At 41.6% G+C, this 25758-nt stretch overlaps 1 protein-coding gene across 6 annotated transcripts in view; it reads left to right on the forward strand.

Moving 5' to 3' along the window:
• The window catches only part of ANK2 (ankyrin 2), a 1987506-nt gene that overhangs the window by 1441228 nt on the left and 520520 nt on the right, over positions 1–25758 (forward strand). For all 6 annotated transcript variants that reach the window (XM_078676735.1, XM_078676733.1, XM_078676736.1 and 3 more), the window contains one exon: positions 9329–9401. In XM_078676735.1, the coding sequence (XP_078532861.1) occupies positions 9329–9401 (73 nt within the window). The remainder of the gene's footprint in view (positions 1–9328; positions 9402–25758) is intronic.

Raw genomic sequence — 25758 nt, forward strand, 5'->3', positions numbered from 1 at the left:
CAGTGGCCAAAGCTGCAATTGTTTCCTCTGGATATGACAAAACCTACTACTGCGACTGGCCTATCTGAACTGGACTCCATAGTAGAATAGGGGCCTGAAATACCTGATCAGAGAGAGTATGTTGGGTTAAACGTGGGTCAAGTGTTAAATGGAATTTGCAGGTCGCTACGGGGAGGATGAGGGTGATCAGGTCTTATCTATGCCTACTATATGAGATATTGAGTCAAATTGAGTATAAATACACTATTGATATTCTGTCAACAGTGGAATGCTCAATGTCGTTAAAAGGGGGTTCCTTATTAAAAAGAGTGTTGAAACGTTTGTTGCATGCCTACTATGTATCATGCGACCCAAATTTAGTTAAATGTACTTACATTTACAAAGTTTAAAAAAAGAAAAATATATTGCTTGGCCAGTGACAAAACCACACATTGGGTACTACAAACCAGCATAATGTGTACCTAGACATGAGAAGTTCACTCCTGGTAGACAGCACAATTGGCCCCACTCTGGTCCCGACACTACTCCGTGCCCTATGACTGTTGTTACACTTAAAGGAACTGAAGGTAATAATAACAATATTTTTATAGTGGTTGATAAACTCAAATGTGAGATCACTTTCTCAGACAACTGCCACCAGTTCATCACTGTTTTATTGTTTAATTGACCTCAAAATCATTAAAATAGACCAATATCAGTTACAACAGTGTGAGCATTAATATTGGCAGGAATATGTTGGCTTAAAGACAACATATAAAAAAGGGGTTACTCTAATAACATTAAAATGAAAAAATAATTATAAAAGGTAAGCAGATATTTTTCTAAAAATATGGCAAACGCAGTTGCTAGATCACAACCTCCACTTTTTGGAACCATATTCATGCAACCTAGCAGTACGTAATCTACTCTAGTCTACGGCCCTTCTTACGAGTTTAAGTGTTCTTTATCGCATCTGATAAATATCGATATCACAGGGTACATTATTTATCGGGTGGAATATATAACACCTATTGCTAATTGGTGGGGAATAACATGCAGTTTTTGGTGTTTAAAGTGCCTAATTCTGCCCGGTAATGAAGGTTGAGGAATTTACACATATCTAATAATTATCAGATGCGTTAATTACCTAACAACTCGTAATTCCAACCCGTGAGTAAAAACACAGGTCGGAAAAAAACACCAAAACTCATAAAGTCATAATCAGGACCTTACGGTTCATCCTGCCAACCCTTTGCAAGTAGCTTGCATAATCCCCACTAATGATCACACCAAACTCCTATTAATTGAATCTACCAAAAAGAAGGAGGAGCAAATGCAATAAAAAAATTCCCAAAGAGCACAAGACTACTCCCAGTAACCAACCATAATCAATAACCTCTGGACTAACCGCTAACCTTGGCATGTTATTCATTGCAAACCTTTTCAGCGCTTTGTCAGGGGTAGTGTTTATAAATCCAATTACAATACCTCAGGTATCAGACTGCAGTTGAAAACCTTAACATAAAAGTCAATAGAAACTTTGAAAACCAATGGCTTCAGATATTTCAGACGAACTCCCTTAATCCTTGAACACTTTAGAGTCATGTGGTGTAAGTCATCTCCCTTTATTGCACCCACAGGCTTCTGAATATTCATTGCCATGGTGCCCCCTGGATAAAACAACAAACTGTTAACAATAAGTGTTGCTGCAGCCTATTCAGGGCAGTAGCTAAATAAGTATTTACACTGAATTCTCTCACTGATTGAGGCTTCCTTTGTACGCTAAGGAACGCACCATGGGCCTCCTTCATGAGGTTATGCCTTAGGGCAGAATGCAGCTAACATAGAAAAAAGAAAAACGTGGAGAAATAAAAGATATTTCTCCTCGTTGTGCCTCCCTCACGCCTTCCCTGGGGTATTAAAGAGCAACTTCTGTGCTAAAACAAAGCTAAAAGGTCTACCCTGTATCTTTTACTTTCTGCAAACATATTAAATATGCAAAACACATTTGGCAAAACTATAAACAAATATATATGTGTGTATATATATATATATATATATATATATATATATATATATATATATATATATCATTATAGACAAATCCAATAGGCCTAGACTTATTGTGCCCATGCATGTAACCTGTGGCATTCATTAAATGATTTTTACATCTGCTGCATGCACAGATGCTATATATCTCTTTAAGGCCTGCCCTATTGACTTTCCAAGCGATGTCAAATAAAGTTGAAAAAATTGATTTCCTTCTGTACAGAATGTAAAGAGGGTATAAAGAGTTGAGCAGGTCATACAACATGATGATTGAGTACATTCAATTTGTAAAATAGCCCCATATGCATTCCAATGAAAGCATTTCCTGGGAGGCGGAATGATACATCACATAGCCAATAGCATGAGGTGAGAAAGCAACATTCTTCAGGGTTCCACCAACGCCACTTTATTTATATATATTTTAAAGACTTGGTAACAATACTTCGGGCAGACAGCTGTGCTATCAACCCAGCCCTAAAAAAGATTGGCCATTGAAGTGCTTTCCTTTCCATGTGATTTGCTCGTGGGATCAGGCAAATGCCATCACTCATAATGCAGGAGAAACATTTTCTGAAGTGGCGTGATCCACATACCTTCGTGTTCACTGTTCACACAGAACACAGTCACACTGAAAAGTCGCTGAGGAAAAGGAACATATAAGCAACTGTATTTTAGTGTGCTTAGTAAAGTTTATTTCGTGGACGTACTCGAGACACGAATCTGTATATTTTTTGGCTACATAACATAACTATTCCAGTGAGTACTAAAGTGACTACATTTTTCCACTGGTGGTCAATTTTAAAACATTTTACTGGCTTCTCCGCAGTGAGCAAGATATTTTCCAGAATGAGCTGCTCTTAGGTTACTTTTAGGTGAACTGTGAAAAGGAGAAAAGGTACATGTCAAATAATAAAGACACAAACAGGAGACTATTGACGTATTCGCTTTACCTACAGAATGTTGTGTATGTTATGGTATGTTATATATATGTGTAAAGCACATTATCACCTGCAAGGGTATTGTGACTGAGCAGGTGTTTGTACCTAGCCCTACCGATAATAGGTTGATTAATTGAAAAGCTAGGTCTTCAGATTCTTACAGAATTCAAGAAGAGCGGAGGAGGATCACATGTGGAGTGGAAGGTAGTTCCACTCTTTAAGAGCAATGCAAAAGAATGCCTATCCTCCCAATCTGGTTGTGTGTGTATGTGGATGAGATGTATGTGAAAGCAATTACTGCGGAGCGTAGGTGCATGGGTAGTTGGTGGAAGGAGATGTGACTATTCAAGCAGGTAGAGTCTGAGTTGTGTTGTTTTTTGCATGTGTGTATGAGGAGTCTGAATTGAGCACATTTATGTATCAGGAGCCAACATAGCTCCCTCTGGTGTGATGTGAGTTCTGTGTGGGAGGTTGAGGATGAGTCTGTCTGCCGAGTTCTAGAAGGTAGTGGAGAAGTGTGGCTCAATGGTTAGAGCGGCAGACCCTGATGCAGAGGTCTAGCCCGGGACCAGGGTTCCATTCCCCGCCTCGGCGGGTCTTGGGCTAAAAATTCCACAGACCTGATAATTCTCGCCTCGGTGCCTATTCCAATCATGGAGTCCCACTCTGCAACTCTGGGCAATAGCTTGCTTAATCTCCACAACGGCCTCCACAACGCTAAGGATGCCTGGCCTCCACCTTGGGGGTGCCCAGGAGTGGACACCTCACAGGGAAAGCCAGGATGGGTTCCACAGCGGTATTCATACAAGCGCCTTGAGACCCTTGCGGGTGAGTAGTGCGCTATACAAGTATCAATTTACATTTACGTTTGTAGTCTTCTAGTGAGTTTCCTGGTAATCCCTGCATAGAGGTTGTTCCCAGATTCCAACTTACTGGTGGCTAGGGCTTGAGTGACAGTTGTTCTAGTGTTGCTTAGCAGCCATTTGAAGATCTCCCTTTTCAATGTGTAGCAGCCAGGTACAATGATGGCGTTGCCATGTTGTGTCATGTCCAGTTTGCTGTCAATGATTATTCCAAGGTTCCTGATGTGGGTTCTAGGTGTGGCTCTGAATTTGGCTGACCGCCAGTTTGGAGTTCCATGGTGAAGTCTTCTTGCTGAAGATCACTACTTCTGTCTTGTTTTTGAGCTTGAGACAGTTAGCTTTCATCCAGTGAACAACTTCGGTCATGCAGGCAGTGAACTTGTTTCTTGTGTTGTGTGTCTTGTCCAAGATGGATAGTATAAGTTCTATGTCGTCTGCGTTGATGTGTGCACAGATGATATTGGCCAGAGATATCAAATGCACTGAAAGGGGTAGGGCTGAGCGATGAGCCTTGAGGCACTCTGCAGCTGAGTTTGCAGGCTTGATGAGTAAGGTGCCAGGCTGACAGCTTGTGTTAAGATGTATCTGATCCAGAGGTGAACGGGTCCTTCGATGCCGCTCTTGTGCAGGTGTCTGATGTGGATGGGATGTGAGACAGTGTCAAATGTTTAGTGTGCATAGTATTTATGATTTATGTCATTTTGGTCTATGTAATCTACAATATACTATATTTTTATATACTCTTGTGTCGTGTCTCTTTTGTGGTGTATTCATTCTGTTTCTTTGTGAGTGTGTTGTGCAAATGTTTTACAACATTGCCTCTAATGATAAGCCTGACTGCTCTTTACCAAGCTACGAGAGGGTAAGTACAGGTTATCTCTGGTGTGGAACTTTCTGGTGGGTTCTGCTTGGCTTAGGTACATACCCTAGCCAACCCGAAACACCATTTCTAGCAGTGGCTTTTTGCAAGCCTGAGTTCCTCAGTGTACCAACGGCTCTTGCCATTGGGTTGTGCTTATGGGGAGCCAGTGTGTCTGTGCATAGGGTGATCCAGCTGTTGAGGTTTTGATGACTTTCAGCAAGTTGCTGGTGTGCTTGGGCTGATGATTATAGAAACCGGAAGCCCACTCTTCTTCCGAGATGCTTTCTAGCTTTGGTAGGCAGTTCCGGTGGTGGTGGTGGTAGGTCTGTGATTGTGCAGGAGGGTATGCTGAAAATTATGAAGGTGTGGTCTGTCCCGGTCATAGTGTCTGGTTGATCGACTGTGATGTTGCTGATTGAGGAGAAAGTTGAGTTCAATAGGTGTCCCACGGCGTGGGTGGGTTTGGTAACGTGCTGGGTGAGGCCAAGGTTTCTGAGGTTTTCTGGAAGGGCCATAGAGTATGGGTTGATGCGGTCTTCTATGTGAACGTTAAGGTGTCAGAGGAGGATGAAGGTGTTGGCGTTGATGAGAGGTGGGTCGAAGTTTGTGAAGTCGGTGGCAAAATTAGTGTGGGGTCCTGGTAGACTGTATTCAAGAATATGGCTGTGATGTATATCTTGAACATGAAGTGTTCCGTGTTAACTGTTTGTGGTGTTCATGTATGTAGCTCAGAGGATGTTATCTTTAAATATGATTGATGATTGATGATGATCTGGGCTAGTGCTGATGGTCCTGCCTAACTATCTTGTAGCTGGTGGAGATGGTTGTAGCAATGTTTGGGGCTGAGGTTGGGTCTAGCCTTGTTTCTGTGAGAAAGAGCAGGCATGGAGCATAGTCGTACAATAGGTCCCATATCTCCATGGGGTGTTTGATGAGCGAACTTGTGTTGAGAAGCGTGCATGCAAATGTGGCATGCTGTATGGGTGGTGTTTGGCCTGTGTAACTGTGAGCCGGTGGCTGGTTTGTGTGAGTGTGAGCAAGTGGTGGCTGGGAGCTGTTGGGCAGGAGTGGTGGGTGTAGGGTGTGGGAGAGTGCATAAGAAAGTCCAGGAGGCATTTGTGAAAACTCCATTTGCGTTGAGTAGTGCTGTTTGGAAGCAGTGCGGCGAGCAGCAGTCAGGGTAAAGAGCAAGGAGGAGCACAGCAAGGTATTGTTGGGTAGGGGGAGAACCAGGGTTTCTAGCACTGGGCGTGGCCAGTTGCAGACGGGCACAGATGGGCATACCTTTGGCAGACCTTCTGTGTGTATCTGCACTGCAGACAACATTATATAGGTTGTAGGAGGAGGGAGGAGTGCAGGGTGCCTTGGGTGGGAGCGAGTGATGTCACTTTCTGTGCAGATGAATTATGGGAAATCTAGTGATGTCACTTCCAGTGATGTCACTTCCTGTGCAGATGGATGATATGGAATCCAGTGTATCCACTTCCTGTGCAGAGGGGCAATGGAAATTAACTCCTCCTGCTTGGCTTCTTCTTTTAAAGGTCCTGTCAACATTTTGCATTATGCCAGGGAAATTTGTGTCATTGGTACAATTTCATATTACATAAATTATATGAAATGCCACAAATTACGGCAAATTGTGCACACTTTTTCTCTCCAGGGGACTGGTTCGAGCAGAAAGTGTCTCACAGAAGACAAGCTCGAACAGAACATGTGTACCAGGAGACATTTTATCCTCAGACTAGTCCCCTTACGAGGTATATTAAGTGATTTTTGAATGTGAGATATGCCCTTACGTGCAGATTCACTCTGGATTCCACAATCTTAATTTTTTTGAAATGTACACACAATGTTTCATACATTTTCTCAGAATCTAGTATAATTTCATTAAAGAATGTACGATTTTGCACACTTGATGCAGATGAATTTCATTGATAAAACCTTTTTTCTTAATCAGCACAATCTCAGAATTCACAGAGCTCTGTGACATTCACTGCTGGATTTCCTTTATTGTTCCTCTCCTTCTGGTGATTTTATGAACGATAATATTTTGATTCAATGTATGGTCTTGTTTCAGTGATTTGATGAATTAATACAACTTTCAACCCTTCCAATAAAGTATCTCCCAGAAAACTTCTCAAGACTCACTGGTAGTCTCCTGTAAACACAGCATTTAAACAAGCTTCACATTCATCAGTTACAAAATCCCTTATTGGCCCTAGTGGGTTTTTAATGCCCTATAAAAAGATTCAAAAACGATTTATGTTTGGAACGTCTGAGAAATTTAAACCCTGTGATTTGGTGGCTTAGCAAATTCTTACATTTAAAATATGCACATTTGTGAACAGGATGCTTTGACATAAAGGCACATTGTAAAGTGCAGGTGTAAAGTAAAGAGCCTGAAATTACACAGACTGGGTCAATAACAACGATGTAGCGTCCATAATGGAGCACAAATTGTTATTGGTTGAGAATCTACCTGGTAGGACCTGACCGTGTAAATCACTTCCCTTAGCAGAAGTAAAACATAAAAAATAGATGCAATTACCGGTTTAATACGTTTCCCGCCATTTTTGGCTATTTCTATAAATCGGAAGCAAAAACAATGGTGTTATCCAGCATCGGATTGTTCTGGTGCCCTATTTACTGGTGGGTCTAAATGAACCCAAATGGAGTCATGAATTCTTACTTGCCTCAAAGCTTCAGAAATAAAGGCTTGTTTATGTTGATTCAAAAGCGCCCTTGCTTCCCTATTCATGCGCCCAGCTCTGCATCTCAATGGCTGCACGGAAACCAGCCAAATATTGACAAAGTCCAAGGACGTCTCAGTGAGAACTTCCAGCTCAGACCGGAATCCGAAAGTATAAAACAGTGTTTTGTTATAATCCAGATTTGAAGCGGGTCCACAATGACTAGCCAAGACTCGCGCCAAGACAAGCATAATAGACTACAAAACTAAACTGTTCATGCAATAGATCTGTGATGGAGACACTAAGTTCAGAGGGGCATGTCGGGGGTAGCGTTACTGATGTTATCCTTCATAAGTAGCAAATTACTAATTTCTTGAAACGTAAGAAATGATTATTCTGTTGCTTTAAAATGTTATTTATCTCCAGTTCCTGCATTCCCTTGGGGTTTGGGAATGAAAAAGGGTACCATCCTGCTTTTGCAGTGCTCCTCTCATTTTCTGCGGTGTGGTGGAGATAATTATCATGAAGCAATAGGATTGTGAAAATCTATGGCATTTAAAAGAAATGGGTGTTGCCACTGTTGGGCTCCCTGCCAGGCTGCTGCCATATTGAAATACCATAACAGTGTGTGAATTATTTTTTACCATAATCATAGTCTTGCAGAGTTCCAACTATTGGCCTACGATAGCTCGCAGAATGTCCCACTTTTGTTGACCTGTGCGTTTGCCCAGATTTATTGTGTGAGTGTTAGTGGGCTCTGGTTACTCGTGTTATTTGCATGTGCATTAACTGGTGGGTAATTTCCAATAGTTTGTTATGAGAGTGTCTACTTTGCTTAGCTATTTCTCATGGGTGCTCTGAAACTGCGTCACCTTAGTAACATCCATGGGGCAGATTTACAACCCCCTTGCGCCACTTTTGCTTCATTTTTAACATGGGAAAAATGATGCAAAAGTGGTGCAAGGGGCTTGTAAATCTGCCCCCATATGTTTTCGGTGCGAGTGCATATCTAGTTTAGCTTCGCCTCACAAGCGACAATACAAATAACACTTGCATTAAAAAGTGCCCTGCAAAAATCCAAATTTTCCCTAGGAGCACTCCTTGCACCTAATTACGAGTCCTTCATGTGCTTGGCATTATGGCTTCTGCGAGAAGTAAGGGTTTTTGGAAGGAAAAGGCTATAATTTGCAAATTCTAAGTAAGTCACTAGTAGGGATTTGGAGCCCAGGTAAATAAAGTTAGGTCAGTAAAAAAATACAAGACATGGAAGATTTAAGCACCTTGTCGGGTCAGTGATAACCCCTGCTTACATTCTACAACACTGCCAAGCAGCAAAGGTGGCTTCCTGGAGTTAAAAAAACAGCTTTTGACAAGTTAGTTATTTAACTGAAAACTGTCCCGCACCCTAGCAAAGAGTTGGCAAAAGGCCCCATCCTTTCACCTCTGTACTATTAACCTTCCGCTTGTCCCCGCACTTGTTTATCTCTCAGCGCGCAACCTCTTCACTCCCATCTGCTTTCAGTTGTAATAAGCGTTCCAGGCCTCCATCACTGTATTTCTGGCATTTCCGGTCCCCACGCAGGACCGCACTGAGTCACCGCAGCCGTCCAGAGCGCGCGCCCATTATTATTAGTGCTGAGGATTGGAGAAAATCAATGCAGACGAGCCAACTGCAACTTTCTGTGTGTCCGGTTTCATCACCGGAAATGATTCCTGCTTTCTCCTGCCGAAGGACAGCGAATGTGAATGGGCCGCTCCGTCCGGAAGTGCACAGTGCAGACATTGTCACCGTTATTTGTGCGGATGCTCTGATAGGGAACGTTTCCATAGGTACCCGCCTCTGTGAGTGTGTGGACACAGGCATCTTTGCTTATATTTTTGTTTTTTTGCCTTTATGTTTCATTGTGTTTCTCACCTGGTGGTTAACCGATGTTTTTGTCTCCCCAGACGGTGACAGAGAAACACAAGCTGAATGTTCCGGAAACGATGACCGAGGTCCTGGATGTCTCGGACGAGGAAGGTGAGTCTTTTCCTTTCTGGCTCCTGTCAGTGGTGGGTACAGTGACAGCTTTGCAGGCCCAGTGCTTGGTATATTTTCTTTGTCTGAAAATCTTGGCCTATGCAGAACACAATATTTTTAGACACAAAGTGATTGTTTTTTAAGTATAAAAGGACAGGGAGGTATTTATTTGTTGTGCCTAACGGTTGCAAATCGGTACCTTAATGAGATGTTGCTCCTTTTGAATCACAGATTTAGGATACATTATTTAGAGTGATTCCCCATTGATATAGATGCCCGTATTTCAGATGCCTTTCTGTCTGGAAAATGTAGGTTCAGTTTTACTAAAAATTGGGCATTGCAGTGAGTGCTGCGTGAATTTCTGCAGTGTTGTGTTGCATGAGAGGAAAACATATTGTGGAGCGCAATATTCGGAAAGAGTCATGTGCCGATGATGTCGTCAGTCGTGCATGCGCTAAAAGCCCCATATTAGAGAGATGTTAAGTGTTATGGCTTGCAGGAAATAAGAATGCACGGCGTGTTACGTGAAATTTGTACTCCAGGCACACCTTGCACAACTACCTTTTATGTGCACATAACAGTCGAAGGGTAAGCTGTGTCAAATGTAACTTCTGGGTATAAACAATTAAGCACTACCTTTTGCAGTGTCATGCTCCCATAGGCACGCAAGGAAAATAAGCCCCTTACTTCCGGTTTGATATTGAAATAGGCCTACAGTTGTGTGCAGTGGGCCCGTCTGACCTTTGGCCCCGGTGCCACATTATCTCATACACCATTGATAGCTATGGCTCTGGACCTTCATCTGTGATTGTTCTATGTGGTGTGCACCCTAAATATGGAATCCAGATTATTGAGGCATGCAGATATCATGGACAACATTTTAAATCCATAATATCAAAAGGTAAGTATGAATTTCTATATCTAACTCCACATGTATGTACCTTGGTGAGATATATATCTTCAAGGTACTTAGAAGTGGAGATAGAAACAGTAAATCTATACCTCCCTATCTGCACTTGCCTTCTAATATTTCTTCGTCTCTCAATGTCGTGTTCATGATATTCTTGTATGCCGATATTCTTGGGCTCAATATTCAGTGGTACAACCATTTCTGAAATAGGTTTGGTGGTCCCAGCCTGGCTCCTGGTGATTGTTCATTGCTTGTTTAGGTTTGAAGACATTTTTATTATTAACCTTTCGTTGCCACATTCCTATCTCAATTTTATACCAAGTGCATAAAAAACATGCTTTACAATGAGCAATAGGCAGTCCCCAAACAAAACTCCCCTTCTTCCCTTCAGAGGTCCCAACCCTCTCCCCCGCCTCTTTGGTATTCCTGCAACTTTAGGTTGCTGTAATGTCATAGGCTTAGAGCTCCTAGATTTCAGTGGTTGCCCTGTCCGTTTCCTGTATGTCTCTGTGGTGATAGCGGATTGTAGTGTAGTAATCATCAAGTTTTCAGGGGTGCAGGAGTTTTGGTGTTTGGAGATGCTTTGGGCACGACAATTACTTAAAATCCCTGCTAAAGTTGTCCAAGAGACGACCCCATTCTTTGCTGAAAAGTCTCTCTTCTCCTTGAGCTAATTTCAGCAGTTACTCCATACTAAGAACCCATCACAGTCTTTCAGTCCTTTCATATCATGTTCAGATGGCAAAGTTCATTGGCCCGAGGGCTCAAAACGGTTTACTTAGCTGTCAGCGGGAGATGGGTTATCAGTTTTATTTATTTTGCAGTTTTATGTAGTGAAAACTCGACCCAAAGGTATTGGAGCTCTTTACATGAACACCAGTTACGTTACACAAGGACAAATTCAATTTTGGTAGGCACGGGGAGATATAGTGATTTGCCCAGAATCACGGGATGTGGAGCCGACGCCAAGGCTTAAATTTGGTTCCCCAGCTCCAAAGTCGGCAGCTCTGGCCATTAAGCCACATCATCTCCCCTCCTCGCATCCTTTGCCCAAGGATCCATGGCACGGGTAAATATCAGGTATAGGACGACCGAGCAGAATCGCCTTCAGGCACCTAGTCTGGTCTGAGCAAGTGATTTGTTATATTGTGAAAAGTACATACTCCAAGAAGGGCTATATTTTAGGGCAGGACTGGAGTTCATGGGTGGGGAGGCCCACCTCACAACCCCTCCAACACTGGGTACAACCCCCTCATTTCATTTTAGCTAGACAAGCAGGGGTGTAAAGCCATCTTATAGAAATTTAAATATGGTCTCATTTCGTCCAGAGTGTAACATATAGTTGTTAGCATGAATTAGGATTTTTTTCCACTGACCTTCTTCCAAAGTAATGCCCAGCTCTCCCTCCCACTTGCGTTGAAATGTGTGTTTGGTGGCTCCTCGTCTGGTATTTATCATGTATATAACAGAATAGGTATGTTTATCATCAGTGCAATAAAGTAGGTCTTTTTTGAAGGGTTTAAGGGCTCTCATCCTCCTTCGCTTAATTCTCGGCTGTTGCAGCCAGTGGCTCAGTTGTACATATTGATACCCTTCAGTCTCTGTGAGGTGGTACTGTTCCTTTAGAAGTTCAAAGGATTTGACTGACCCCTGTAGGCACATGTCTCTTTGGCATATGGAGGTCTGGTGAGCCCAGGTGTGACTTCCCACAAGGGTCCCGCTGCTATTTTGTGGTCTATCACACACCACCCTTTCTCTGTTTCTCTACTTGTTCAGTGAATCAATGACCCAGGCAGGGGGTTCACATGTCCCCCTCTCTTGGATGCAACAATCCCTGTTTTCAGCTGATCCTCTCTGCGTCGCCCTGCCTTTTAAAGGTGGCAAAGTTCACCTGGAGGCGGCTATATATTCAACCTGTATTTGGAGAGGCAGGGTCGGAAACATGTATAATATCTTGGGTAGTATCGTCACCTTGTATGCTGCCACTCTCCCAAGAAGAGAGAGAAATTTGTGTTTTCAGCTTTTAAGCTTGCATTGCACTTTGCATTTCAAGTGGTGGACTTTAATATCCCGAGTTGTTGCCAACATGGAGGCTAACACCAAGCCTAAGTAGACTATATCGGTAGTAGCCCATCGCAGAGTAATGAGCACTTGCACTTGTGATACCACTGTTAAGGGGTTGGAAATATTCAGAATTTCAGATTTGGTGATGTAATTTTAAAACCTATGTCCGCGCATACAATAGAGCGTCATTTATTTGGGTTATTGAGGCTTCGGATAATGTATGTAAGAGTATGGAGGGGATTTAGGACCATAGGTATGTCTCCAGAAGTTGCAATCTGGTGGCTCTTATGTCTATAGTAGGCCATGCGGACATGGACTGGGCAGTCGGCTATTCCCTCCCAAAACCCAACAACTTCCAAAAAGAACAAAACCAAAAAGATGGTGGAGTGGGAGTCGATGGATCCTGTGGATTGGGTGACAAGGGGCCGATTACTCTGTGGACCTGCTTGAGTGCCAATTTCTGGCCTGCCAATATTTCTTGTTTGAGGACGTTCCACTTTGCTCCTCTATGTACTTGTGTTCACTCCGGGTTGAACTGTTGTTGTGGATTCTGTGGCATGTCTGTTCAGCGCCATGCCAGCCTCTCGAATGGACCTAAGGGACCCGCATCTGCCCTGTCACTCAGACATAAAGCGAAAAGGATGTCCCCATCTATATATGATCTTGTTTTTGTGCAGGAATGTGGTGACCAGTCTGAAGGACCTACATTTGATTAGCGTGATCTGCAATAGATCCTGAAAGATTTGAATGTCATCGTCATTTTAGCATCTTGATCCCCCACTTTTGGCCACCTGGAGTATCAACTCCTTGTCTTCTTATAGTGGAAGTAGACGAGCATGTTGGGTAGTTGCTATGGGCCCTGTCGATTCATAGGGGGTCCAGGCCATGGTCATCAAGGATGTGATCGGCTAGGTTTTGGATAAAGCTTCTCATGTCCTCGCCCTCTTTGCCCATGACCACACCTCTGAGTCAGAAGTTGTGCTGGCGGGGCCAGTTTTGAAGGTCTTCCTGTTTTCAATGAAGTGCTATCAATTGATTGTTCATGGTCACCAAGCGGGAACCTTATTCTTCTAGGTCCAGTGTGCGTTCATCCTGGGTTATCTCTATCTTTGCTTGTTTAATATGTCACCATTATTAAAATTAATTGTCTAATGCCTCGGTTGAAAATGTAAGGAATGCTAATGCTGGTTGAGCAGTTTCCTGGCTCTCATTTCAAAGGGAGCTCTTCCATTCCTCATTTTTCAATGCAAAGTAGGCTCTGCAAAAAATTAGGATAATTGACCACTGACTTATGGAGTGCTTAAAAAATATGGATAATGCTTTGGGGGAAGTTTAGTATGTTTTAGCTATCACTATGTGATTCATCTCCAATGCATATAAGACTTGCAAAACAGTTTCTTGAAATGAAAAATTCATTATATTCATGGTTACCAATACAATAGAAAAAGTTGCTTCTGGCTCCCGCTCACTTAGACAGAACAACAAGTGATGATGAAATACCGCAATCAATCTTAGGCATTAGTAATTATGCTTGGCTGCATTCCAATTAATCATTTTTAGTTTGACGGCGTCATTATATAAGGGGATGAGCCTTATGCCAATAACTTTTGGCTGCACCCCAGGATGATGGTGGTGACCAAGCTGCCTGGCCACACCCGAACACAGGCATACCCAGATTAGTCCTGCCTTGTTGGGTCCTGGTGTAACTTCAGTTTCATGGCACAGCAAGGTAATGGGTATTACCCTTTTGGGTTACTAAATAGTATCACTAAACAATTTACTTGCGAAATTCAAAAAATGAAAACAACACCAACTATGGTTTCAATCACATTGAATTGTATTATTAGTACATAATCACAATTATGTTAACAACTCTCATATTGGTAGTGAAAAAATTCATTGAAACTTGATGTTATAATCACATCTACATGATTTTCACCTTACAATTTATGGCCACAAGTTATCATGCCCAATGCATTTCGGGCCACGCGGCCCTTCGTCGGGGGCAGTACCTGAAAAAAGACATAAATCTGATTGTTGCTTGATATACTGGTCTGTCATCATACAGTGGTGCAGTGTGCCACACTGAATTTTAAACATGTACAAACTTGCATAGAAACCAAATTAAAGAAGTTGAAAAAAATGTTTTTCTTAAAAAAAACAAAAAACTCTGAAGAACCTTGTTCATTGAATATACATGAGCAAACTGAGAATATACAAAATACCACTTTGAAAAAACACATTAGAAATGCATCCAAACACATTTGGTTAGTTGTATGACCCTGTAGTGTGAAGTGACTCACTTGTTTAGCCTAAAATGATGCCAAAGTCTGGGGGTTCTGTAAGATGGTATGTATAATAGCGTGGTGAATCAGGGCTTCGTTTTTTCAATATGCTGAAAGGAATAACGAAGAGACATGGATAAATACACCCACTTCGAAAACGGGTAAAAAATAGTAATAAACGTGTGGGTTTGAACGCTAGGGAAGCGCACTCACGAGAAGCTTTGTTGTGATCTCAAAGAACTTGGCGAGCAGAAATATGATGACGGTTGCTTGGGAACAACAAGTACACCCGACCTAAAGGACACACAATGAACCATGATTTAAACGAACTGATGTCTATCAGTTCAATTAAACACAACTACAAGCTATTTCCAATCCATTGTAAAGCACACTCTTCCCTTTAAGAGACCGGTGCCGTGATAATACGCTGACATGATCTCAAACTAACCTTAATGTTGATCCGACGGTAACAGGCAACCTAATCTCGACACCATTCTTGGAGCAACTATCTGAAACGAAGGAAACGGCAAAACTGAAATGTACTTGCATGCGATTACGTGATGCGTTCTGCCTCGGGAAGAACCAGTGCAAAAAGTACCTGGGCGATTCGACGATATGCTTCTACCAAGCCGGACTGCTATCACCATTCGATCTATCTTCCCTGACGCAACGCGGCGCCATTAAATGACGTGCTCTAGAGTGATAAAAATAAATGACGTACTAATAAAAGAAGCGATGGAAACGCGGAGCCGGGGACAAGCTCAGGGGTCAATGATAACAAACCGCCAAAGGCGCCATTTTGTAGTGGGAAAGTGTGTGTGTTAACAGAGTCATATGAAAGGTAATTTGAATACATATCCATAACAAATGATGTCACCCTTGACGAAACAGAATATAAATAAATAATAAGAAAAAAATCTAAATACATTTTACTGTGCTGTATCAACTGTCCTTCTGCATACAGTAATTGTGCAGTTTATCATAAATAACAAGTAAGGTCCACTCGATCATTTATCCCTTTGGGATCTTGTGTCTGTAATCTTCGAATCCAGAAAATTTCCGTCTGTAAAAGAGTCTTAGTGAAACATTTGCCCGGTGACGGGATGACCATTTCGAGGATCTGGAATTTCACCTGCGCAATAGTGTGTCTATGGTTCTCCCAGTGTAAGGCTAAACTGCTCTTAGGATTCTTATTTCTGATAGTGCTTTTATGTTCAGAAATGCAGATTTTAATCTTTCTTTCAGTCTTACCTATGTACAAAAGTCCACATGGGCACTTGATAGCATATATGACATTGGCTATGTTGCAGTCTGCACTGATCCTAACGGGAATTGTTTCTCCTGTGTGGGGATGCTTCACACAGTCAGTCACGATAACATTATTGCAATGAACGCAATTTTGACATTTTTTCATGCCCTTGTAGGTTTTGGATGGAATCATAGGCTGACGTTTTAACATTTCTTTTATGTTTCTTGAACGTTTATAAGCAAAAATGGGCTTGTCACGGAACAATCCTTTGAAATCAGACTCATGCCTCAGTAATTCCCAATGTGTAGTGATAGTCTTTTTGATCTCATTTGAACTGGTAGAGTATTTAGAAACAAATACCTGCCGATGTTGTTGCTTTTTCACTTTCGGGATAAGTAGAGAATCACGTGGTAATTTTTCAGTCTTATCCTTAGCTATTTCTAGCACAGTAGGAGGATATCTCTTAGATGCGTACTTCGCCGTGATGATGTTCAGATTATTTTGAAATGTTTCTGTTTGTGAACAGATTCTTTTGGCTCGTAACATCATAGAATAAGGTAAATTGTTGATGAGATTCCTGGAATGGAAACTGTTATACATTAGGGCCGTGTTCTTGTCAGTCGCCTTATGATATACTTCCGTTTGTATTGTGTTTTCCTCTATTCTCACCAGTACGTCCAGAAATGCAATCTGTTTTTGTTGTATATTACAAGTAAATTGGATATTCTCATCATACAAATTCATTTGAACGATTTTTTGTTCCAGCTTTTCTCTGGTATTTTGCCAAATCAAGAATATATCGTCGATATAACGACAATATAAAATTGTGTTGTCTGTCCATTCTTTGTCATTCCTTAGAAACATGTCTTCATACCTCGCCATGTATGTATTGGCGTATGCCGGCGCTCCAGAAAAACCCATAGAGGTACCCTTGTTTTGCAAATAAAAATCACCGTTCCACCTGAAGTAACTGTGGTGTAAACAGAAATGCAAGAGTTCTAACAAAAAAAAAACAAATTCTGCCGGTATCTCCTCTTGTTTCAACAGGGCCCATTCCACGGCCTCTATACCCTCAGAATGTGGGATAGAGGTGTAGAGAGCCTTGACGTCTAACGTACAAATCCATACACTTGAAGTTACCTGTACATCCATGAGTTTTTTCAAAAAATGAGTAGTGTCCTTAGTATAGGAGTACCAACTTTGGACAAACGGTTGTAAAAACTGATCCAAGTATTGACCCAGAGGCTCGAAAATGGTGCCGCACCCGGTGACAATGGGACAGAATGGTGGGTTCGAAAGATCCTTATGGACTTTGGGTAACATGTAGATTCCCGGTTGTTTTGAGAAAGAAACTGTTAGGAATTGGCGGGTTTTCTTGCTGATCCATTTCATGTTTTCTGCTCGTTCTAAGATACTTTCCAAAGTGGTCTGTAATTCTTTAATCGGATCTTGATCCAATTTAAGATACGTGTTGATATCAGATACATGTTCGGAAACTTTGGAATCATAGAATATTTGATCCATGCCGACAATTGCGCCGCCCTTGTCAGCTTGTTGGATGTGTATCCTGGGGTCTTCCGCCAATTCTTTTAGGATCATTTTGTCATGTTTTGAAAAGTTCAACCAACAACTTTTCTTCGTATTGATTGATTTTAAGTCTTTAAGCACAAGATTTTCAAATGCATCTAGGATTTTATGCGATGTTGGTGCTTGGAAGGTTGATTTTGATTTAAACTCAACATATTCAGGAGGATCAATCTCTAGTGATGGATCAGGTAGAGTTGAAAAGAAATATTTGAGTCGCAGAATCCTCATGAATTTAAAGAAATCCACTTCAGTTTCCAAGGAATTCGTTTGGTAGGTAGGTACGAAATTTAAACCTTTGTTAAGGACTCTGGTTTGTTGCATGGTCAACTCTTGTGAAGAGATATTGATCACTAAGTTTGTTTGGTACTCCTCAGATTCGGTTTTACCACCTCCTTTGCCTCTCCTTGTTTTCCTTTTGTCTTTCCTGGTGGTTGTGTGGCATCCGCGTCCTGGGCGGAAAAAGACGTTTTAGAAGAAGAAGCTGTTTCCACTGATGTAATTTCCCTGCTATCAGGGGTTCTTTCAACTACCTTAGGTGGTGCTCTGTTGATATTCGTTTCCCCCTCTGAGGCCACGCTCTCTTGTGATGAAGTGTTGGTGGTTCGTTTGACAAAGGTTCTCCTTTGGGCATACACCTCCGCCCAAGTGTACACTTCATTTAATTTATAGTCCAGAGTATCTCGTATGTATTTCCTGAGTTTCCCTTCCTGAATCTCTTTTGTGTGTTTATCCATTCTAGCATTCATTTCCTCAAGAAATTTTGACCAATCATCTGCGTCCATTCTGGTCTCAAGGTCTGATTCGATGATTGTAATTTCGTCTGTGATCTCTTTGATGACAACAGATAGTTCCTCAATCAACAGTAGAATCAAGTCCAGAGAACATTTATTCAAACTGCGTACCAGCGGTCCATAAAGTCTTTCTTTCTTGGGATTCTCTTTGATCGATGATACTGCACAAGTGTGGATGCATGAAGGCGTTGATTTAAGCTTCTCTTTGTTAGAAATTCAAGCTGTTTTAATTGTTGCGGCAAACTGCTCCCCTGCTGCCGCAACAATTAAAACAGCTTGAATTTCTAACAAAGAGACGCTTAAATCAACGCCTTCATGCATCCACACTTGTGCAGTATCATCGATCAAAGAGAATCCCAAGAGGATTAAGAATGCCCATAAAACCCATGTTATTCCGTTTTCATATGAAGAAAGACTTTATGGACCGCTGGTGCGCAGTTTTGAATAAATGTTCTCTGGACTTGATTCTACTGTTGATTGAGGAACTATCTGTTGTCATCAAAGAGATCACAGACGAAATTACAATCATCGAATCAGACCTTGAGACCAGAATGGACGCAGATGATTGGTCAAAATTTCTTGAGGAAATGAATGCTAGAATGGATAAACACACAAAAGAGATTCAGGAAGGGAAACTCAGGAAATACATACGAGATACTCTGGACTATAAATTAAATGAAGTGTACACTTGGGCGGAGGTGTATGCCCAAAGGAGAACCTTTGTCAAACGAACCACCAACACTTCATCACAAGAGAGCGTGGCCTCAGAGGGGGAAACGAATATCAACAGAGCACCACCTAAGGTAGTTGAAAGAACCCCTGATAGCAGGGAAATTACATCAGTGGAAACAGCTTCTTCTTCTAAAACGTCTTTTTCCGCCCAGGACGCGGATGCCACACAACCACCAGGAAAGACAAAAGGAAAACAAGGAGAGGCAAAGGAGGTGGTAAAACCGAATCTGAGGAGTACCAAACAAACTTAGTGATCAATATCTCTTCACAAGAGTTGACCATGCAACAAACCAGAGTCCTTAACAAAGGTTTAAATTTCGTACCTACCTACCAAACGAATTCCTTGGAAACTGAAGTGGATTTCTTTAAATTCATGAGGATTCTGCGACTCAAATATTTCTTTTCAACTCTACCTGATCCATCACTAGAGATTGATCCTCCTGAATATGTTGAGTTTAAATCAAAATCAACCTTCCAAGCACCAACATCGCATAAAATCCTAGATGCATTTGAAAATCTTGTGCTTAAAGACTTAAAATCAATCAATACGAAGAAAAGTTGTCGGTTGAACTTTTCAAAACATGACAAAATGATCCTAAAAGAATTGGCGGAAGACCCCAGGATACACATCCAACAAGCTGACAAGGGCGGCGCAATTGTCGTCATGGATCAAATATTCTATGATTCCAAAGTTTCCGAACATGTATCTGATATCATCACTTATCTTAAATTGGATCAAGATCCGATTAAAGAATTACAGACCACTTTGGAAAGTATCTTAGAACGAGCAGAAAACATTAAATGGATCAGCAAGAAAACCGGCCAATTCCTAACAGTTTCTTTCTCAAAACAACCGGGAATCTACATGTTACCCAAAGTCCATAAGGATCTTTCGAACCCACCATTCCGTCCCATTGTCACCGGGTGCGGCACCATTTTCGAGCCTCTGGGTCAATACTTGGATCAGTTTTTACAACCGTTTGTCCAAAGTTGGTACTCCTATACTAAGGACACTACTCATTTTTTGAAAAAACTCATGGATGTACAGGTAACTTCAAGTGTATGGATTTGTACGTTAGACGTCAAGGCTCTCTACACCTCTATCCCACATTCTGAGGGTATAGAGGCCGTGGAATGGGCCCTGTTGAAACAAGAGGAGATACCGGCAGAATTTTTTTTTTTTTGTTAGAACTCTTGCATTTCTGTTTACACCACAGTTACTTCAGGTGGAACGGTGATTTTTATTTGCAAAACAAGGGTACCTCTATGGGTTTTTCTGGAGCGCCGGCATACGCCAATACATACATGGCGAGGTATGAAGACATGTTTCTAAGGAATGACAAAGAATGGACAGACAACACAATTTTATATTGTCGTTATATCGACGATATATTCTTGATTTGGCAAAATACCAGAGAAAAGCTGGAACAAAAAATCGTTCAAATGAATTTGTATGATGAGAATATCCAATTTACTTGTAATATACAACAAAAACAGATTGCATTTTTGGACGTACTGGTGAGAATAGAGGAAAACACAATACAAATGGAAGTATATCATAAGGCGACTGACAAGAACACGGCCCTAATGTATAACAGTTTCCATTCCAGGAATCTCATCAACAATTTACCTTATTCTATGATGTTACGAGCCAAAAGAATCTGTTCACAAACAGAAACATTTCAAAGTAATCTGAACATCATCACAGCGAAGTACGCATCTAAGAGATATCCTCCTACTGTGCTAGAAATAGCTAAGGATAAGACTGAAAAATTACCACGTGATTCTCTACTTATCCCGAAAGTGAAAAAGCAACAACATCGGTAGGTATTTGTTTCTAAATACTCTACCAGTTCAAATGAGATCAAAAAGAGTATCACTACACATTGGGAATTACTGAGGCATGAGTCTGATTTCAAAGGATTGTTCGGTGACAAGCCCATTTTTGCTTATAAACGTTCAAGAAACATAAAAGAAATGTTAAAACGTCAGCCTATGATTCCATCCAAAACCTACAAGGGCATGAAAAAATGTCAAAATTGCGTTCATTGCAATAATGTTATCGTGACTGATTGTGTGAAGCATCCCCACACAGGAGAAACAATTCCCGTTAGGATCAGTGCAGACTGCAACACAGCCAATGTCATATATGCTATCAAGTGCCCATGTGGACTTTTGTACATAGGTAAGACTGAAAGAAAGATTAAAATCCGCATTTCTGAACATAAAAGCACTATCAGAAATAAGAATCCTAAGAGCAGTTTAGCCTTACACTGGGAGAACCATAGACACACTATTGCGCAGGTGAAATTCCAGATCCTCGAAATGGTCATCCCGTCACCGGGCAAATGTTTCACTAAAACTCTTTTACAGAGGGAAATTTTCTGGATTCGAAGATTACAGACACAAGATCCCAAAGGGATAAATGATCGAGTGGACCTTACTTGTTATTTATGATAAACTGCACAATTACTGTATGCAGAAGGACAGTTGATACAGCACAGTAAAATGTATTTAGATTTTTTTCTTATTATTTATTTATATTCTGTTTCGTCAAGGGTGACATCATTTGTTATGGATATGTATTCAAATTACCTTTCATATGACTCTGTTAACACACACACTTTCCCACTACAAAATGGCGCCTTTGGAGGTTTGTTATCATTGACCCCTGAGCTTGTCCCAGGCTCCGCGTTTCCATCGCTTTTTTTATTAGTCCGTCATTTATTTTTATCACTCTAGAGCACGTCATTTAATGGCGCCGCGTTGCGTCAGGGAAGATAGATCGAATGGTGATAGCAGTCCGGCTTGGTAGAAGCATATCGTCGAATCGCCCAGGTACTTTTTGCACTGGTTCTTCCCGAGGCAGAACGCATCACGTAATCGCATGCAAGTACATTTCAGTTTTGCCGTTTCCTTCGTTTCAGATAGTTGCTCCAAGAATGGTGTCGAGATTAGGTTGCCTGTTACCGTCGGATCAACATTAAGGTTAGTTTGAGATCATGTCAGCGTATTATCACGGCACCGGTCTCTTAAAGGGAAGAGTGTGCTTTACAATGGATTGGAAATAGCTTGTAGTTGTGTTTAACTGAACTGATAGACATCAGTGTCCTTTAGGTCGGGTGTACTTGTTGTTCCCAAGCAACCCTCATCATATTTCTGCTCGCCAAGTTCTTTGAGATCACAACAAAGCTTCTCGTGAGTGCGCTTCCCTAGCGTTCAAACCCACACGTTTATTACTATTTTTTACCCGTTTTCGAAGTGGGTGTATTTATCCATGTCTCTTCGTTATTCCTTTCGGCATATTGAAAAAACGAAGCCCTGATTCACCACGCTATTATACATACCATCTTACAGAACCCCCAGACTTTGGCATCATTTTAGGCTAAACAAGTGAGTCACTTCACACTACAGGGTCATACAACTAACCAAATGTGTTTGGATGCATTTCTAATGTGTTTTTTCAAAGTGGTATTTTGTATATTCTCAGTTTGCTCATGTATATTCAATGATCAAGGTTCTTCAGAGTTTTTTTTTTTTTTTTTAAGAAAAACATTTTTTTCAACTTCTTTAATTTGGTTTCTATGCAAGTTTGTACATGTTTAAAATTCAGTGTGGCACACTGCACCACTGTATGATGACAGACCAGTATATCAAGCAACAATCAGATTTATGTCTTTTTTCAGGTACTGCCCCCGACGAAGGGCCGCGTGGCCCGAAATGCATTGGGCATGATAACTTGTGGCCATAAATTGTAAGGTGAAAATCATGTAGATGTGATTATAACATCAAGTTTCAATGAATTTTTTCACTACCAATATGAGAGTTGTTAACATAATTGTGATTATGTACTAATAATACAATTCAATGTGATTGAAACCATAGTTGGTGTTGTTTTCATTTTTTGAATTTCGCAAGTAAATTGTTTAGTGATACTATTTAGTAACCCAAAAGGGTAATAGCCACAGTGCGCAGAGGGCAAGCTGTTTAGCTTGTTTCTTTCATGTCTAGTTTTTTCTGACGCAGTATGGGCATTGCGTCCTCCTCTGCAGCACGCTTAGAGAGCAGGACAAGGTAGCAATCAATCATTGTAAAAAATTGGAGTGCCTCTCCCATTACTAATTTTTGGTTTTACAGCAAGGTAATGGCCCATATCAGGCCATAAGCCACCTGCAGCACCTACATCTTCTAACATATATTCTAAAACACCTAAAAGAGTCAAAGTCCACAATTTTAGAATAGTTTTTGGGACAAGGAAAGGCACCATATCATTTTATAACATGGCATTTTCTGGCAGGCGCTAGTCTGGCTTCTGGGTGATGTGTGTGATGTACAACATTAAAATAAATAAAGCTTTTCTAGCTTTATATTTCATATATAGTTGTTCCATCGTTATAGTGTATGTGTATATCATAGATGGTCAGGGGCTGCTGTGGTATGCCACCGATGGTGAGAAAAGTAAGGAGGTATGGAAGGATGGACTTCTGTCTGTGGTATTGGACTCCCACTCAGGGTCATTTCTTGAGATGTCCAGAAATATACTGCTTTTACCGTGAATGGGTTCCTGGGTAGGAAGAGGGCAGGCAAAGGCTCCAAAGCCAAAGTATGAACAAAGAGCAGCAGATCCTTAGTGTGTGCGTCACGCACACTCGCATATTGGTTGCTAGGAGATTGGACAGAAGCGTAACGTCCTCCCCATCAACTAGTGGAACCCCACTAGCCTATGGTCTTTGTTTATGTGTTAGGTGGCCAGACTAATGGATTTATTTACAGTTGGAAAGATGGGGTACTCCACAACAAACATGGCGCAGTACCCTCCCTGCCAAACTCCCAGTTTGCCTGCTCTATTTATAGTCCGGGGAACCGTTATATTTCTGCTGGAAGAGCCTCGACTGGCTCCGCCTCCTAGACTGACAGCCCCACAAACACTGGGCTACTGGTTTAATTACCTCAGGCTGTCAGTCTTGTTTAGGGTGGGCGCTCTGACGTACTTTCTTCTGTTCGACACCTCCAGAGAAAGCGTGAGAGTCCTGAACAGGAAACATAGAAATGACCTCACATTAGTAGAAAACTTCCAGTGTGTCAGGGACGTTTGTTTTTTTGTTTTGCAAAACCAAACACCTGCTTTAGGAGGATGGGTTTGTAAGAAAAAAAATATATATATTTCCTGTGTGGGAACATTAAACACGGCCCTTGCAGAGCAAAGCCACCGTGCCTTCAGTGGAGCTGTCATGGTGACGGTTTCTTTGAAGGCACAAAGGTCTATGCCAGGGAGGGGAATCTCTTTAAATATGGCAGGCTGTAGTCTGCCAAGTCTAGGGAGTGTACCCCACTGTCTAGTGGAATGTAGTACACCCTGCCAGGTTCTAAATAGGGCCCACAAAGTTTGCAATGGTAGCCATCATTTTGCATAATACCACTGGTCTACAAGCCGCCCCCCATTTGCACCTCTCCCCGCATTCCAGCGACTGTCTTAAATGTGCAAAAACTAGTGTATGCTAATGGATTGTCTGTTTGAATCAGCTTCTGGTTTAGTTCAGGCTAATCAGTGTAAATGAGTATTAATGTGCCACATAAACAAGTCTTAATTTCTGTAAAACAATAACATTTTAGAAATGGGAACTCACTCCCCACCTCTCTTGACTTCAGAGAACTACATTTCTTTTCAAAGTCGCTTAAAATGGTGTACATTTTATTCTAGCTCTAGACTTATATTGCCATTAATACTCCAAAATCATAGGGCCTATTTATGAGTCCTTGCGTCACTTTTACGGCGCCAATGCATCACTTTTTGAGACTCACCGGCGGCATACAAAATGCGCCATGTTGCGCCTTATTTAGAAAGTGACGCATCTAGGCATATGCGTCACTTTGTAAACCCCTGCGCCACATAGTAACTGCGCCAGGTATAATGTATGCAGGGTGGACGTTTCCCTGCAAAAAGCCTCGTAGAAGTGGCACATTGAAATCTATGAGATTTCAGTGTGCCACTTCTAGGATGCCATTGCGTCAATATCTTACGCCTGCCTCACAGCAGGTGTAAGACTGACTCGTTCTCTTTCACACGGGGCTTGTCCCTATGTGAAAGGACACATTGCTGGAGTTGCATCTGTTTTCATACATGCCCCAGCAATGTGTCTCTTTTGCGCCTACCGATACTTTAGAAATACTGATGTATCTGTAACTCCTTGTGACATGATGCATCATACAGTAAATATGACCCATCCATCATGTCGCAAGGAGGATGCAATGAGACGTGACGCATCGCTGTTTTCATGCAGCGATGCGTCACTTCCCTTAAATAAAGCCCCTAGCCATTTTCTGGAGTGCATGTCATTAAGTGATAGCTTCATATTGTTATGTTGGTCACTGCACCCCTCCCACCACATTGCACTTGTGGTTCAGGTCTTACATCGCCTCCCACCAAAAAGAGAAACAGACCTAATATAGAAGGGTAATCAAACATGAAGAGCGTTTTGGCAAGTGTTCCTAAGGAAACCCATTCCAGTTCACTTTTCGTTATAAATACATTCTGCGATAAAGAGCATACATCACACAAAACATAAAAGTTATTAGCAAATACAACTTTAAATCCCAGGCAGTGAAAACCCCACACTACTCTGCAGCGATTCTCCCCGTGCCATCCAAGATCAATGTTTTGCGCAACAGTGCCACCTGCTGCAGTTCTAATGCATGATATGAAGGTTTTCCCAAAAATAAAAACAACGAAGATTTTTTT

Source organism: Lissotriton helveticus, chromosome 2_1 (assembly GCF_964261635.1).
Source record: "Lissotriton helveticus chromosome 2_1, aLisHel1.1, whole genome shotgun sequence".
Lineage (NCBI taxonomy): Eukaryota > Metazoa > Chordata > Amphibia > Caudata > Salamandridae > Lissotriton > Lissotriton helveticus.